Source organism: Phodopus roborovskii, unplaced genomic scaffold (genome assembly GCF_943737965.1).
Source record: "Phodopus roborovskii unplaced genomic scaffold, PHOROB, whole genome shotgun sequence".
Classification (NCBI taxonomy): domain Eukaryota; kingdom Metazoa; phylum Chordata; class Mammalia; order Rodentia; family Cricetidae; genus Phodopus; species Phodopus roborovskii.
The window spans coordinates 690,525-703,550 of record NW_026126574.1 but is presented as its reverse complement, the minus strand read 5'-3'; the positions used below and the strand labels follow the sequence as shown (position 1 = coordinate 703,550).

General features: G+C 37.0%; 1 protein-coding gene across 2 annotated transcripts in view; it reads left to right on the top strand.

Annotated features, from left to right (window-relative positions):
* Positions 1-13,026, top strand: part of Adgrg6 (adhesion G protein-coupled receptor G6) — a 108,023-nt gene that overhangs the window by 73,251 nt on the left and 21,746 nt on the right. For both annotated transcript variants that reach the window (XM_051203276.1, XM_051203278.1), the window contains 8 exons: positions 430-572; positions 2,954-3,065; positions 3,947-4,002; positions 4,528-4,738; positions 5,726-5,897; positions 7,459-7,599; positions 9,829-9,948; positions 12,493-12,538. In XM_051203276.1, coding sequence (XP_051059233.1) covers positions 430-572; positions 2,954-3,065; positions 3,947-4,002; positions 4,528-4,738; positions 5,726-5,897; positions 7,459-7,599; positions 9,829-9,948; positions 12,493-12,538 — 1,001 coding nt within the window. The remainder of the gene's footprint in view (positions 1-429; positions 573-2,953; positions 3,066-3,946; positions 4,003-4,527; positions 4,739-5,725; positions 5,898-7,458; positions 7,600-9,828; positions 9,949-12,492; positions 12,539-13,026) is intronic.

The window sequence follows — 13,026 nt, the reverse complement described above, 5'->3', positions numbered from 1 at the left end:
AAAGCTCCATTGGCAGGACATGCATCATAATTATAAATAATAACACACGACAGCTTCAGGAGCCCAATATGCAATTCAACAATTTTCTTTGAAATATTAAGTTTTGCCTCTAAAGAAACAAAAGAGAATTAATTATACTATGTCCCCTTTGAGTGGATGTTATAACATATGAACTGTTGATACTATATAAATATTTCTGGGAAAAGGTGGGTGCTATGATAAAAAATCGAAAGAACTATGTTACACAAATCTATTCCAGGTGAAGTGGAGTGAATGTTGTAATTTGTACCACAGATAAATGCCAAGATTCTTTGGCTGATCTTTTCAATCTCAAGGTGTCATGGCAGCCATGTTCTATTTCTCCCAGCCAAAAGCAACCAGTCAGAAAGCAACACCCAGATAACAGTACTGTCTGACATCCTTTTCTAGGTTGGTGCTGTGGGCTCTTCTAATCTACAATGCCACCAATAATGCCAACCTGGATGGAGAAATGATCAAACAGAAACTTTTAAGAAACAACGCATCACTAGAGGATGGCCTGAGACTGTACACAGTCAATGTGAAGCAGCTAGGTATGTGAGTTCATATGTGTGATTTATTTTTTCAGAGTTAAGCATGTAACAGCCCAAATATTATTTTGTTGTTTGTCTGTGTAAAGTGTATTTTAGTTCTGAAATTTGTTATATGACAGATTGTTAAAAATGTGTAACACTGTATAATAATCAGTTCAACACCTCTGAATCTAAGGGAATGAAGGAGGCAGGCAGTTTATATTTGTCCTTTCTCATCCTAAAAGAGGCAAAACACTGACCATCACTGACTTCTACTTACAGAATTATAAAATGCAGATATGCATTTACTAGGACTCTCATGAAGTTACTCATGAAGAATGTTCCTTATCATAAACCATTTCTGTTTACTATGTTCTTTGCCTATTAATGATGTAACAGGAATAAATCAGGGTTCTTGAAGTGAAAATCAATTCTCAGCAACACACCTTCCCTGTCTTGAGCTCCCATGATTCCTGTATTTTCCCAAGTTCCCATGCTGTCTCATAGCTAGATGTGTGCATACCCTCTGTCATAACTACCCACTCACCTTCACCTACATATCTTTAGTGATAGCTACAAGGCCATGTCTTCTTTAAGGCCTTTCCTGACATCACCTTATGTAATACACACCACCATCACTGAGCCTCTGCCTCATGTTGTTCAGATACCTTGTGCTTCACATACCCCAGAAGAGTTATAGTCTTCCATTGTTATTTTCTGCATTCATATGCATATTGTCTTCATGTAGTTTGATCTTTAGCATGAGATGACATCTTTTTTTTTTTTTTAAATGCTCAGCCACCACCACTTGAGTAATTGTAATTGTTGAATGAATCAACAAGTGGATTGAATGGATCCATCTTTTTTTTTTTTTTTTTTTGCCCCCAGATAGCATTTCTGTGTAGCTTTGGAGTCTGTCCTGGAACTCACTTTGTAGACCAGTGCTGGAGTTAAAGGTGTGTGTCATCACAGCCTGGCTAAATGGATGCATCTTAATGGAGATATTTTTACCATCAAATGTTTAAAACTGTGCACAAAAAATTAATTGCTTTGATGTTATTCTATGAATAAAGTCAGAGTCAAATTCGGAACTTTTGTAGGAATCGGGACAAAAGATTTAGCTGCTTTGCCTCAAGTACACTAAGGAAACTGAAGTGGGAAGTGGGAATGTGGGTGTTCTTGACCCCATGCAAACAGCCAAGATCAGACCCAAGTGTGAATGCCCACTTCTCTGAGCACCTGTTCACCTCTATCTACTGTGTCAACATGCAGAGTTAGGGAGACCCTCAGAGAGGTGGACAAGTGTAAATAACAACCACAGTAGTGAGGATTCCTACTCAACAGTTTCTGGGGCTTTGCAAAGTATTTGCCTCCTCACAATCAGGGTTTCTAGAGAGGAGCAAGAGCTCCTATGTCATACACAAGAAGCAGTGTGATGAATGGCAGGAAGATCTGACTATACAACCCCAAGGAACTAACCCCATCTGCTCTCAAAGGCTAGGAAATCTTAAGACTGCCTTTTGTGCATACATGAATATTACTTTATACTCATTATTTGCTATTATTTTATGTTGTTTCTTTAGTGATTCTATAAAGAAAGGTCTGTGACATTTGAAAATGAAAGCTTAAAATCTCCCAAATTCAAAGAGTAGGTTAGAAAAGTCATTTGAATTTTCAGTTGGGGCTTATGGTACTGGTTCTCAGAAAGACCAGAAGCTCACTGCTTTTTCAGTACTCAGAAAGTTTTTGTTGTAGTTGTTTCTACCTTGCTGTGACTTTGACATTTTCAAAACATAAAATCTGAATAGTTTTTGCCATCCCAATCAATTAGCTAGAGTGTTTTCACGTAGAAAGTGGAACATTTGGAGAATGAAAGCAGGAGCTAAGAAAGGTAGGGCTGTTTTGGGGGGAACTTCCTTGGTTTTTCTTTCCCTTTTTTCTTTTCCAGTAAGCTTGTGGAGAGTGTACACTATGAGAACAGCTAGAAAATGTTCCATAAAATTTGCTAACAACTCAGCAATGAAACTATTCATGCACAGTTTGACCAACTTCCCACCCTGAGTTTTAAACAGATTTTGAAATTTTTAGGTGTTTTCTCAATCCCTATCATGTTTATTCTCTGAATGAAACTTGTTTCCTAATATCTCAATCATTTACATGAACAATCATATATATATATTATTATTACATTATGTTCTTTTAAGATGGCTTTGTAAGATATAATAATTTTTATCTGAAATATGTTTATTTTCCTAATTTAAGAAAATCTAAATATAAAACACTGATATTTTTGTAGAATATATTATTCTACTAAATTGGCCATCATTGGTTTAAGTCCTACAGCTTTAACTTCAGAAAATTAAGGTTTAGTCTGTCTCATGTTGACTTCTATTTTCTCCTAGGTATGTGTAATGGGTTGGAGGATCCAGAGGGCTTTAGCTGGCCAGCCACCTCACCTTCTGTCTACAAACATCCATGCCCAAACAAGCCTGGCTTTTTTGTGACACGGACATGGTAATTTTTTTCTTTTATTTGTAAGCCACATGTACAACCTCATTATATATGTCACAGCAGTACTTTTTCCTTGTGCTGATTTGAGAATTTGGGTAGGAATCACACACTCATGGGTTATTATAGATGAGGAAAGAATATTACCCACGGGGCTGTTTAGCTCTGAGCAATGTTAATTGCACTCTGTCCGGGAGATTGAGGAAGTTAGAAACCAGTATGGCTCCAAAGCAAAGGATATGGGGGCATGCACCTAAATTTTTATAACTTCTTACCCATTTGGGGAAGAGAGATTGATAAAGGGGGAATAAAGACCAGATACAGGTTGGGCAGCCTGTTGACATAGATTGCCAAGACACAGGATTTCTCTACTGGGGCCCAGTTAGTTCTTTGGGAAGGAATTCAGGAACAGAAAGTGCTTAAATGTGAGTCATCAGTCCACATCAAGGGCAGTTTGACACTTGGTGGGGGCAAAAGACAAGTGCTTCAAGATTTATGCACTCCAGTTTGAAATGTGGCCCTACCTCTTCCTGGCTCAAGTTCTTGGGAAAATTCCTTGGCTTCTCTAAAACGCATTTCCTCTTTCATAAACCTGGATTGAAATCTGCTTTCCAAAGGTATGTGAAATCAAAATGTGAATTTTCCAGTAAAGTCCTTAAAGAGGCACTTTACTGTGTACACAAGGTCAGGATGCAGGATGTAGCTTATGTGTTCCTTCAAGAGTTCAAGCTACTGACTGATTTTCCAATAACATAATTTCATTTTAACATCATTTTCAGTATTCTTTTAAAAAGGTGTCTAGCTGGATATCAAGGCAAATCCTGAAGTTTTGTTCCCTATAATTTCATTGGTGCCATACATTTAAATGTCATTCGGTTGTCTTGTAGCCTTTCTAATGCAACATCGACCTTCTGGGGCCCCATTGATACCTCCAACTGTTCAAGTGAGTACCATTTGTCTTCCATTCCCAAAGACAAAGTGAAATGACCTCAACATCAAGGTTTTCATTCTTTGCAGGGATGATGTTCTGTTGTGTGATATTATTATAATATTAAAACTCAGGCAAATAAATCTCACATAATTTAGGTAGCAAATACATTCTTCTGCTTTTTTAATTTCTGTCATATTTATAACCCAAGGAAGTAAAAATGGTAAGAAAATCATATAGAGGGTTTAAAAGTAATATGTAAATTGCCATTTCTGTCAATGTTTTTCATATTTCTGCATTATTTTTTAGTAGAAAACATGTACTTTGTGATTTCAAGGGAACACTGCTCCCTCAAAATACTTGTATCATAATTAAGAAATTTGTCATTTTGGGTAAAGATACATTACCTTATAAAGGTGGGTATGGGGTTTGTATGGAAACCCTACTTCTTGCAGTTGTATAGTAAACTGTTCACACTGTCTTTTCCTACAAATGTCCAAAACACCCAGACAAACTTGATGTTGTTTTCCCTCCTTCTAGGACAATCAAATGAAGTGGCTAATGAGATATTAGATTTAACTGGTGATGGGCAGAACCTATCCTCAGCCAACATTAATAGCATTGTAGAACAGGTCAAAAGGATCGTGAACAAAGAAGAAAATATTGATATAGCACTTGGCTCCACTCTCATGAATATATTTTCTAACATCTTAAGCAGTTCGGATAGTGATTTGCTTGAGTCATCTTCTGAGTAAGTATAATTGAGACTTAAATTGCACTCGTGTGTCGTGATGACAGCTCTGCTCCCTCTCTGAATACTTTGTACCCAGACTCCATAAATCACAACTCTAGAAGATGCATAGATATTTCCCAAGGTCATTGACAACATCAACTTTAAAGCTCTCTAATTATTTCAAAATTATAGTTTACAAAGCAATTAGAGTTTTTATTGGGCAGCATATATAAATACCACTCTCCTCTCACCCCCAACTAAAGCATACCCTGGTACATCACAATATATTTTTTATTCTAAAACTTTGGTTAGCCAGGGTTATTATAACTTGGCCACTTGTCATTCTATGGGATGTTCTATACATTGTCACAGCTATGTGAACTTCTAAAATGAAAATGCTAGCTGTATGGAAGCACACACTCTTAACCATAGCACTCAGGAGGCAGAGGCAGGCAGATCTCTGAGATTGATCCAGCCTGATTTATACAGAGAGTTCCAGGACAGGGTCCAAAGTTATTCAGGGAAACCCTGTTTCAAAAATCAAATCAAAACAAAACAGAATGCTTAGGGTAGGTAAGACTACATTACTTTGTATTTTATTATCCCCCTTGATAGTAGGGTCTTTAATTTCTTCTATTTCCTTTCTTTAAATAATTCTTCTTTGATAAAATGTATTTGTTAAACATATTTTCTAAGTTATTTTACCTCTATCACATTAACTCTAAACACTTTTACACTATCTTCTGGCTTCTCAAACAATATGAGAGGACAACAAAAGTTCTGATGATTTAGTTGCTGATTTTTGTTTAAGAGGGTGTACTTCCTGTGTAGGCAGAAGCAGTTATTGGGATTCTGTGTTTTAGTAGCTAGTACTGGAGTTTGGGATGGTTTTATGGCTGTGTGTTCTAAGATAAGAGAGCTAAAGATAATTTATTAGTATTTTATTATGCGGCAAGTACCTAAAACACAGTATAATTAACAGTGATGAAATTTTCTTTTCTTTAGAGCTTTAAAAACAATTGATGAGCTAGCCTTCAAAATAGACCTGAATAGCACACCACATGTGAATATTGCTACACAGAATTTGGCTCTTGGAGTTTCATCTTTGATGCCAGGGACAGATGCACCTTCAAATTTTAGCATTGGCCTTCCAAGCAATAATGAAACCTATTTCCAGGTAACAAACCCATGCTTGTTTTCATTTTAACTAATGACACAGAGAACAAACTTACTGGTTCTTTAATATTAGATACCTCAAGGAAGTCTTGATCCAAGAGATCTTAGACAGATCTGAACATTGGCTAAAATGACATCAGCATACAGAGGAAAAGTAGAATCACAGACAGCATACGATTTATAGCCTACATGATGAATGACACCTTCTAAAGGAGAGGAGATAAACTGAAATGTTGGTACATGGGTAGAGACCACCATATTAGAAATATGGTTTGAGAACCAGTATAAAGAGAGAAAAGTCTTACTAAAGAACTTCAGGTGGGAAGAGACAAGGGAGAAGCTGTCTCCCTTGCCACTGCTTCTAAAAATGGACTCCAGTATCCCAGGGAAGACATGTTAAGAGCAATTCTGAGCCTTGCCATCAGGGCCTCTGAGATGATGATTTTTTATAGGGCTCTGCCATGTCCAGGTTAATCAAGTGCTCAGTTGCTGGTGATGCTGATGATCTGAGAATCATGTGGTACAAATCCACAATGTAGAGGTTTGGCAGTGGCAGGCAGCAGACCAGGATGAACAAGTAATTTGGGGCTCTATTAACCCTCTTGGATATATTAATGTCACATTTCATCCGGTAATCTTCAAGTTTCTGTTATGGTCCTGGCACTGTTAGCAAACAGAACAAACACAATGATATAGCACTGTTCCTGACCTAGGAAAGTATCCATGGAGTATTGATTTTTTTATTATTGCTATTATTATTATTATTATTATTATTATTATTATTATTATTATTATTATTATTATTGTCTCTCAAGATAGATTGCCATGAACATAGAAAATGTGTAATCTTAAGATACAAACCAGACTTTTGTTCTCTCTAGATTAGGGGCTGTGGTGGGGGGTATTAGGGGTTTTCATATTTAAACTGTTCAAGCTCCATTGGTCCCAGGTTCATACTAAGTATAGGGAACCTCTATGGCCTGAGTTATTTTTTCACGAAAAGATGGTATCTGAGGGTGTTCATAGTGCTGGCTGTTTTTTCAGTCTATAGGCCATAAAGCAACCAGAGGGTTGTCAGTCAAGGCTGAGATTTACTGTGTAATTCCTCCACTCAAAGTGTGTCACTCTGCCTATCTCATTTCAAATGAAAGCTATGATGTCAAAACAAAACAGAAACAGATGTTGACTTTTTGCAGAGAAAACTAACTTCTGCTGTTAGACAAGTTAGTCTATGCCCATAGTCACTGCTTTCTCATGAAGTGTATGGAGGAAATGTCAAAATCTGACACCTCTACGTCCCACACTCAAAGATGAAAATATTAATCAATCTCTAGAATTGTCAATGTGCTTTATGATCAAGGTATTCTTTTGCGAACCCCTAATGTGATCTCTGCCTGATCGTGAGGGATTTATCCCAGAATTCTAAACGTCTGTAGAGGTCAAGGACAACCCTGGTTCTGGCTTATGTGGTTCTTCCAGATGTTCTCTCATTTAACTCAGCCTGGGGACCCTTACCATTGTCTTCATGATGCCTTTTCTGCCAATATGTTTGTATGTGGCAGATGGATTTTGAGAATGGACAGACAGATCCACTGGCATCTGTGATTTTACCCCCAAACTTGCTGGAGAATTTAAGTCAAGAAGACTCTGCGTTAGTCAGAAGAGCACAGTTTACTTTCTTCAACAAAACTGGACTTTTCCAGGTGAGAACACGTCAGTTTATTTTTCAATTTCTAAAGAAGGATCTTTGCTCAAAGGCTAAAACGTTCAGATTTCTTTGAAATACGTGAGCAGGTGCAAAGAAAAATGAATCTACTGTTTTCAAAATTAAAAATATAACGTAAATGTTCAGATATTTATTTCTAATAATACCTCTTTTAACAGTAATTACTTACTTGAGTTTTTAAAACAAATTATCAGGCTAAGACTTGTGTTACTTAATGAGAAATTGAGTTAGTTATGACACTACTATTTATTATTTGTTAATTCTTTTGTTCTCCAGCCCCCAAGGCCTTTAGAGTTAAAGCATTTGTGCATCAGAGGAAAGGATTTTTTTTTAACTCAGCAGGAAGCACCTTTTAAATAATGGGTAGCATTCCTGGCTTTAATCATTTTTCCCATTAGTATTTCAAATGACCTTTGGCATTCTCATATCCGCAGAGTAGGGTGGCATTGTGCTGAGCACATATTATCATTTTTATTGGCAGCAGCTCAGATACTAGAGGATCCACTGCCAGAAAACACAAGTGACACTTGGCTGCCTTGATGAGGATAGCCCCATTTAGAGCATTTGCTAGATTCGTTCCTCAGAAGAAGACTTACCAGTTAAACTCAAGATAGCAGTGTTTGTCTAGCTGTGCACCCTGTGTAGGAGAGCATTGTGAGTCTCAGGCTCATGGGGATGTTTCTCATAGGGTCACACTATGAATCACTCAGTTATAGGAGAAGGAAATTGCTGAGCCTCTTGCCACACTCCTATAATCCCAGAACTTGGGGGACAGCATAAAAGAGGAGAGGGACAGACATAAAAAGATAGTCATAGAATGAAAGAGATAGATTCATAGATAGATGATAGATGATAGATATATGAGAGATAGATATAGGTAGGTAGATAGATGATGGATAGACAGATGACAAGGGGGATGAATATGGTGAGCACTAATTTTAAAACTTAAATATGTTGTCTACAAATGCTTTAGGAATAGGCTTTGTAAAATATTTGTGTATAGCATAAATGGACCTCAGTCTTTTATACAAGTTTGAGTTAGGAACCAGCTTGACTTCTCCATGCTTTATGAGATGTGTGTTGTCTTTAGCAATATGACCTTACCATCACTTTTTGGAGAACAATCAGATTTGTCCATAGCCTAAGAGACTTAGAGTTTCCATGGGGTCCCTTTGCCTAAAGACCCAGTTCCTGGCACTTGAGGTCTTCACTTGGTGGTGTAAAATGTCTAATTGGAGTCTTGTCTTTCCTATTATTTTTGGCTCCATTAATGTTCCTTTCATATATGTATATATAGTGAACTTGTACAGTAGTACATTTTTGTATTTTTTAAAGTGAACTTACAAAAAATAAAAACAAAACAAATAGTGAAGATTCTGTGGTATTCTTCTCTTATATTAGATAAGATAGGAACATTTTCAATAAGCAATGGTTATCCCCAATGCAAGTCAACTCTGTTGGTATTAACAAACAAAATGAATCAAAAGATGTGTTTTAGAATTATGTTTGGAACTTAAGAAATCTTGCAATAATTTTAATACAACTGACTTAAAAACTTCAGTATAAAGAAATTCATGGTTTGACAAGAACCCCAGATGGAAGAGAAACCCAGAGAAGTTGTTAGGAAGGCAGGCTAGTACTCTAGTCATTGGCCAGTGCAGAATCAGTGATGCCTCTGGTCTAATTTCTGTGTGAAATCTGCACTGCTGTTGAGTTCCAAAGCATAGAAGGCAGAAGTTCTGGGTGGAACTTCAATCCTATAGAATTACATTTAGGTATAAGCTGGTAAATGTGTCAGGCTATTGGCATGCATGATGAATTGCTTCTTAATTTTTACACCGTAAATAACTTTACCTGTTTTCTAGGGTTGAGAAATTATCTAATTGTTTCGCATCTTTTTAATGAGTTCATATGATTTATAAGTTCATACTGCTTCAGTTGTCGATTGGCTGACATCATTCGCAGTGATGGAGAATGGAGTATGAACATTCCCTTATAGCCCTGATTTGTGCTGTTCCTGCAATGTATTTATTATAATCAGGGAAATCATGTAGACTATTCAGGAAAGCCAGCAATTGGAAGTTATAAACAGGATGTTCTAGAACTGAAAATCTTAAGTGTAAAAGTTGCTGACAGTTTGCTTACTTTGGAGCAGGAAAGTGTGTACTTGGGACTAATTCACACAATTTGTTCATTTCTTTAAAAGGATATTGGATCACAAAGAAAAGTCCTAGTGAGTTATGTGATGGCATGTAGCATTGGGAACATTACTATCCAGAATCTGAAGGATCCAGTTCAAATCAAAATCAAACACACTAGAACTCAGGTAAGAAAATGCCATAGATACTGGTTGAAGAGTGCACACTACTATAAAAAAGTTTAGAAGGCCAGCTTCTAAAATTTTTGCTCAGTGTTCAAAAATGGGAACTACAAATAAGTGAAGGAACTAAAATTTGAGGGAAAAAAGGAATTGACTCACACACAATTGATCCTCTCTATTTTCATTTATTCTTCTTTTGCTCTTTTTCTCTCTTATTGTTCTCCCCCACCTCCAAGTTCTTGGAGGTACAGGTATATTATATATGTTTGCAACAGTAATTCTTTTTTTGTAATACAATGGGAGGCTTGAGTTTCTCAGGGTCAGCAAGGCAAATAAGATTGACACACAGAGCAATAAATTAAAACTTCTAGAAGCAATTGTTAACATCAATTTCTTAGGATGTAGGTCAAAGGGTGGTTCTAAGTTTAATTTGTATAAGAAGCAAAATCTGGTGTATTCCAATGCTCTGGCTTCAGTGGCAGCCCAGGCCTTCAGGAAAGGGATGATTACCTTTGTCATTATCTTCTCATGGGAAACAAAAGCAGTAAATCTCTGAGCTAAAATACTGAGTTAATAAAACAAGAAGTTTAAAAATGTTAGTTTAGGTTATTACTTCTCTATCTGCCAGTGAGTTAAAACTAGGTCATACCTATTTTTTCTGTCTACTTAGGCAACTATGAACCAACAACTTTGGGCATATAACAATTCTGTGTCCTTGGATATCTGGGAATGTCTTAGATGGGATGCTTTTGCCGGGCCCTAAACATTGACCAAATGCCTGTCAATAAGGATAATTGTAGGAAGGCAGATCTCTGCAATTACAATGGAGAGGGGAACAAGGTCCTGATAGTGGGAAACAGGTCTGACATATAGCTAAGGAATGTACTCAGTAAACTAGGACCTGTTAATGGAGAACAAGTTTTACATAGCTAGGGGGTGTAATGACTAAACTCCAAAAGCGGGGGAGGGGAGGCAGGGATAGGAGGGGTAGATTGTGCTGAGTAATTGTTCCATGGGAAGTAAATCCCAAGTTTGTTGCAGAAAGGAATAAGCTATAGGAAGAATCTGCAGCAAGAAACAATTCATTCACAAGACTCTAATGCCAAATACAACTTTTGTATTGGTTTATCTATCAGAAGAATCCTTAATTTTTCTTATCTATCTCATGATATGATAGCTGTATAATTACTGTGTGATCTTGCAGCTTGTAGCACACTACCTCAGAGAACTGCACAAAATAAAGAACAACCAACCCATTTTATGAGGGGTCAACATCCATCCTCCAGAAGGGAGATGTGCTTATTAGGCAAGGGGCAATATACAGGCACCATGATTGGCAGCAGCCACCAATGAGTCTGTCTCTTTTTGATTTTAAAGTCAAAGACAATTGCAGATGAGAAAGCTAAAGGGGCAACAGTGAGTAGACTTGTTCTTTGGGAGATGTGTAGTGGCCCAAGTTATGCCAAGTGTTAGCATTCTTATCTCAGGAACCTCTTTGTCATCCAATTATGTGATGCAAGGAGGTGGGAGTTCATACACTCCCCTGTAGCTCACAAACAAGTTTTTTCACCTTTGTAGAGCTTTTGGGTCATGGTCTCACAATAACCAGACAGGAAGTGAGCAGGCTGATAAGGCCTGGAGGACTGGAGTCGAAACACTGAAGAATCTACCTACCATTATGGTGGACCCTCAGAGATCTCCTTGTTCATCTTTTGCCTCATTCATTTGATTTGGCATTCATAAAGGAGGACTTTGGCTTATAGCTCATGGTGAAACACACTTACTAGAACTTACCATTTTTAGATACATAATTCAGTTGCATTTTTGCCAACAGATATTTCTTCTATCTCTCCTAGTTATTTTATTAAATCTTTCCCTGTTGAAACACTGCCCCCATTAAATATTAATTTCCTGTTCTTACCTTCCAGAAATCTTTAACAACCTCTATTCATTCCATGTTCCTGTAGTACTGATCGAATTCTGACAATCACCTCAGAAAACAGGGCAGTAATCATCCTGCAGAAGTGACTTATTTTACTTAGCTTAAAGCCTTCAGGATCTGTCTGTGTTGTAGCAAATGACTGGTGTTCCTTCCTTAAAAGACAGTCCATTGTCTTTTCTCTATTCATCCCTCGATGCTTACTTGGGTTGCTTCTATTTTCTGACTACTTTTTGTGGATAAAGTAATCTGGCTGTGGGCATACAACTGCTTTTTGAGGCTCTGATTTTAGGCATACAGGAGAGTTTTGAAGGTGTTATGAACATGAAAAATAATAGTGGATTTGATATTTTTTAGCAAAACAGAGAGTGAGTGTCTGGCAGAAAAGTGAGTGCAATTCTCCTTGGGGGTCCTAGTTGATTTTGATTTGATCTCTTTGGGAGAGGAGGTCTATCAGGCTACTGAACCTCTCAGGTGGTGTGCCATGTCTGGTACTGATTAGCATTTTTGTGAAGTCCTTGACATTTTCATGTCCTTGACATTGCATTTGAATTGTGACTTTTAAACAGTATAAAATACAATTTTGCATGTTTATTCTTATGTTAATACAGGAAGTACATCATCCCATCTGTGCTTTCTGGGATCTGAACAAAAATAGTAAGTTGTAAAATACTGGGGGACTTAATATAGATTCATAAAATTTCAAGTGTTGTCAAGCATTCCCAGTGCCCCTGCCACCTCAGACCACAACTTAAGGGCAACTGAGCTTCACAGTATATATTAGATGGCTTGGGAAATTAATTCTCACTTTTAAAATAACTTTTGTCACTGCAATAGATAAATGTATTTGACTTCACAGTTTGAATGAATTGACTACTTTCATTTTGGTTATATGTATGGTGTGGGATATATTTTTATTATAGCCATTTTCGTTTGAACATAAGCTCAAGCTCATCCCATTATATATCTGATGAGATTATTTAAAATCCACAAGGTATAAAAATTATGTGGTGGGTGAAAGAGCCTACTGAGGGAAGATAAATATTATCTTGATTATAAAGAACATAGATTACTTAGGGAAAAATGACCTCCACAATGATATTGAGTAATCAAGACAGGAAGGAACATGTAAGGAATCAACAAAT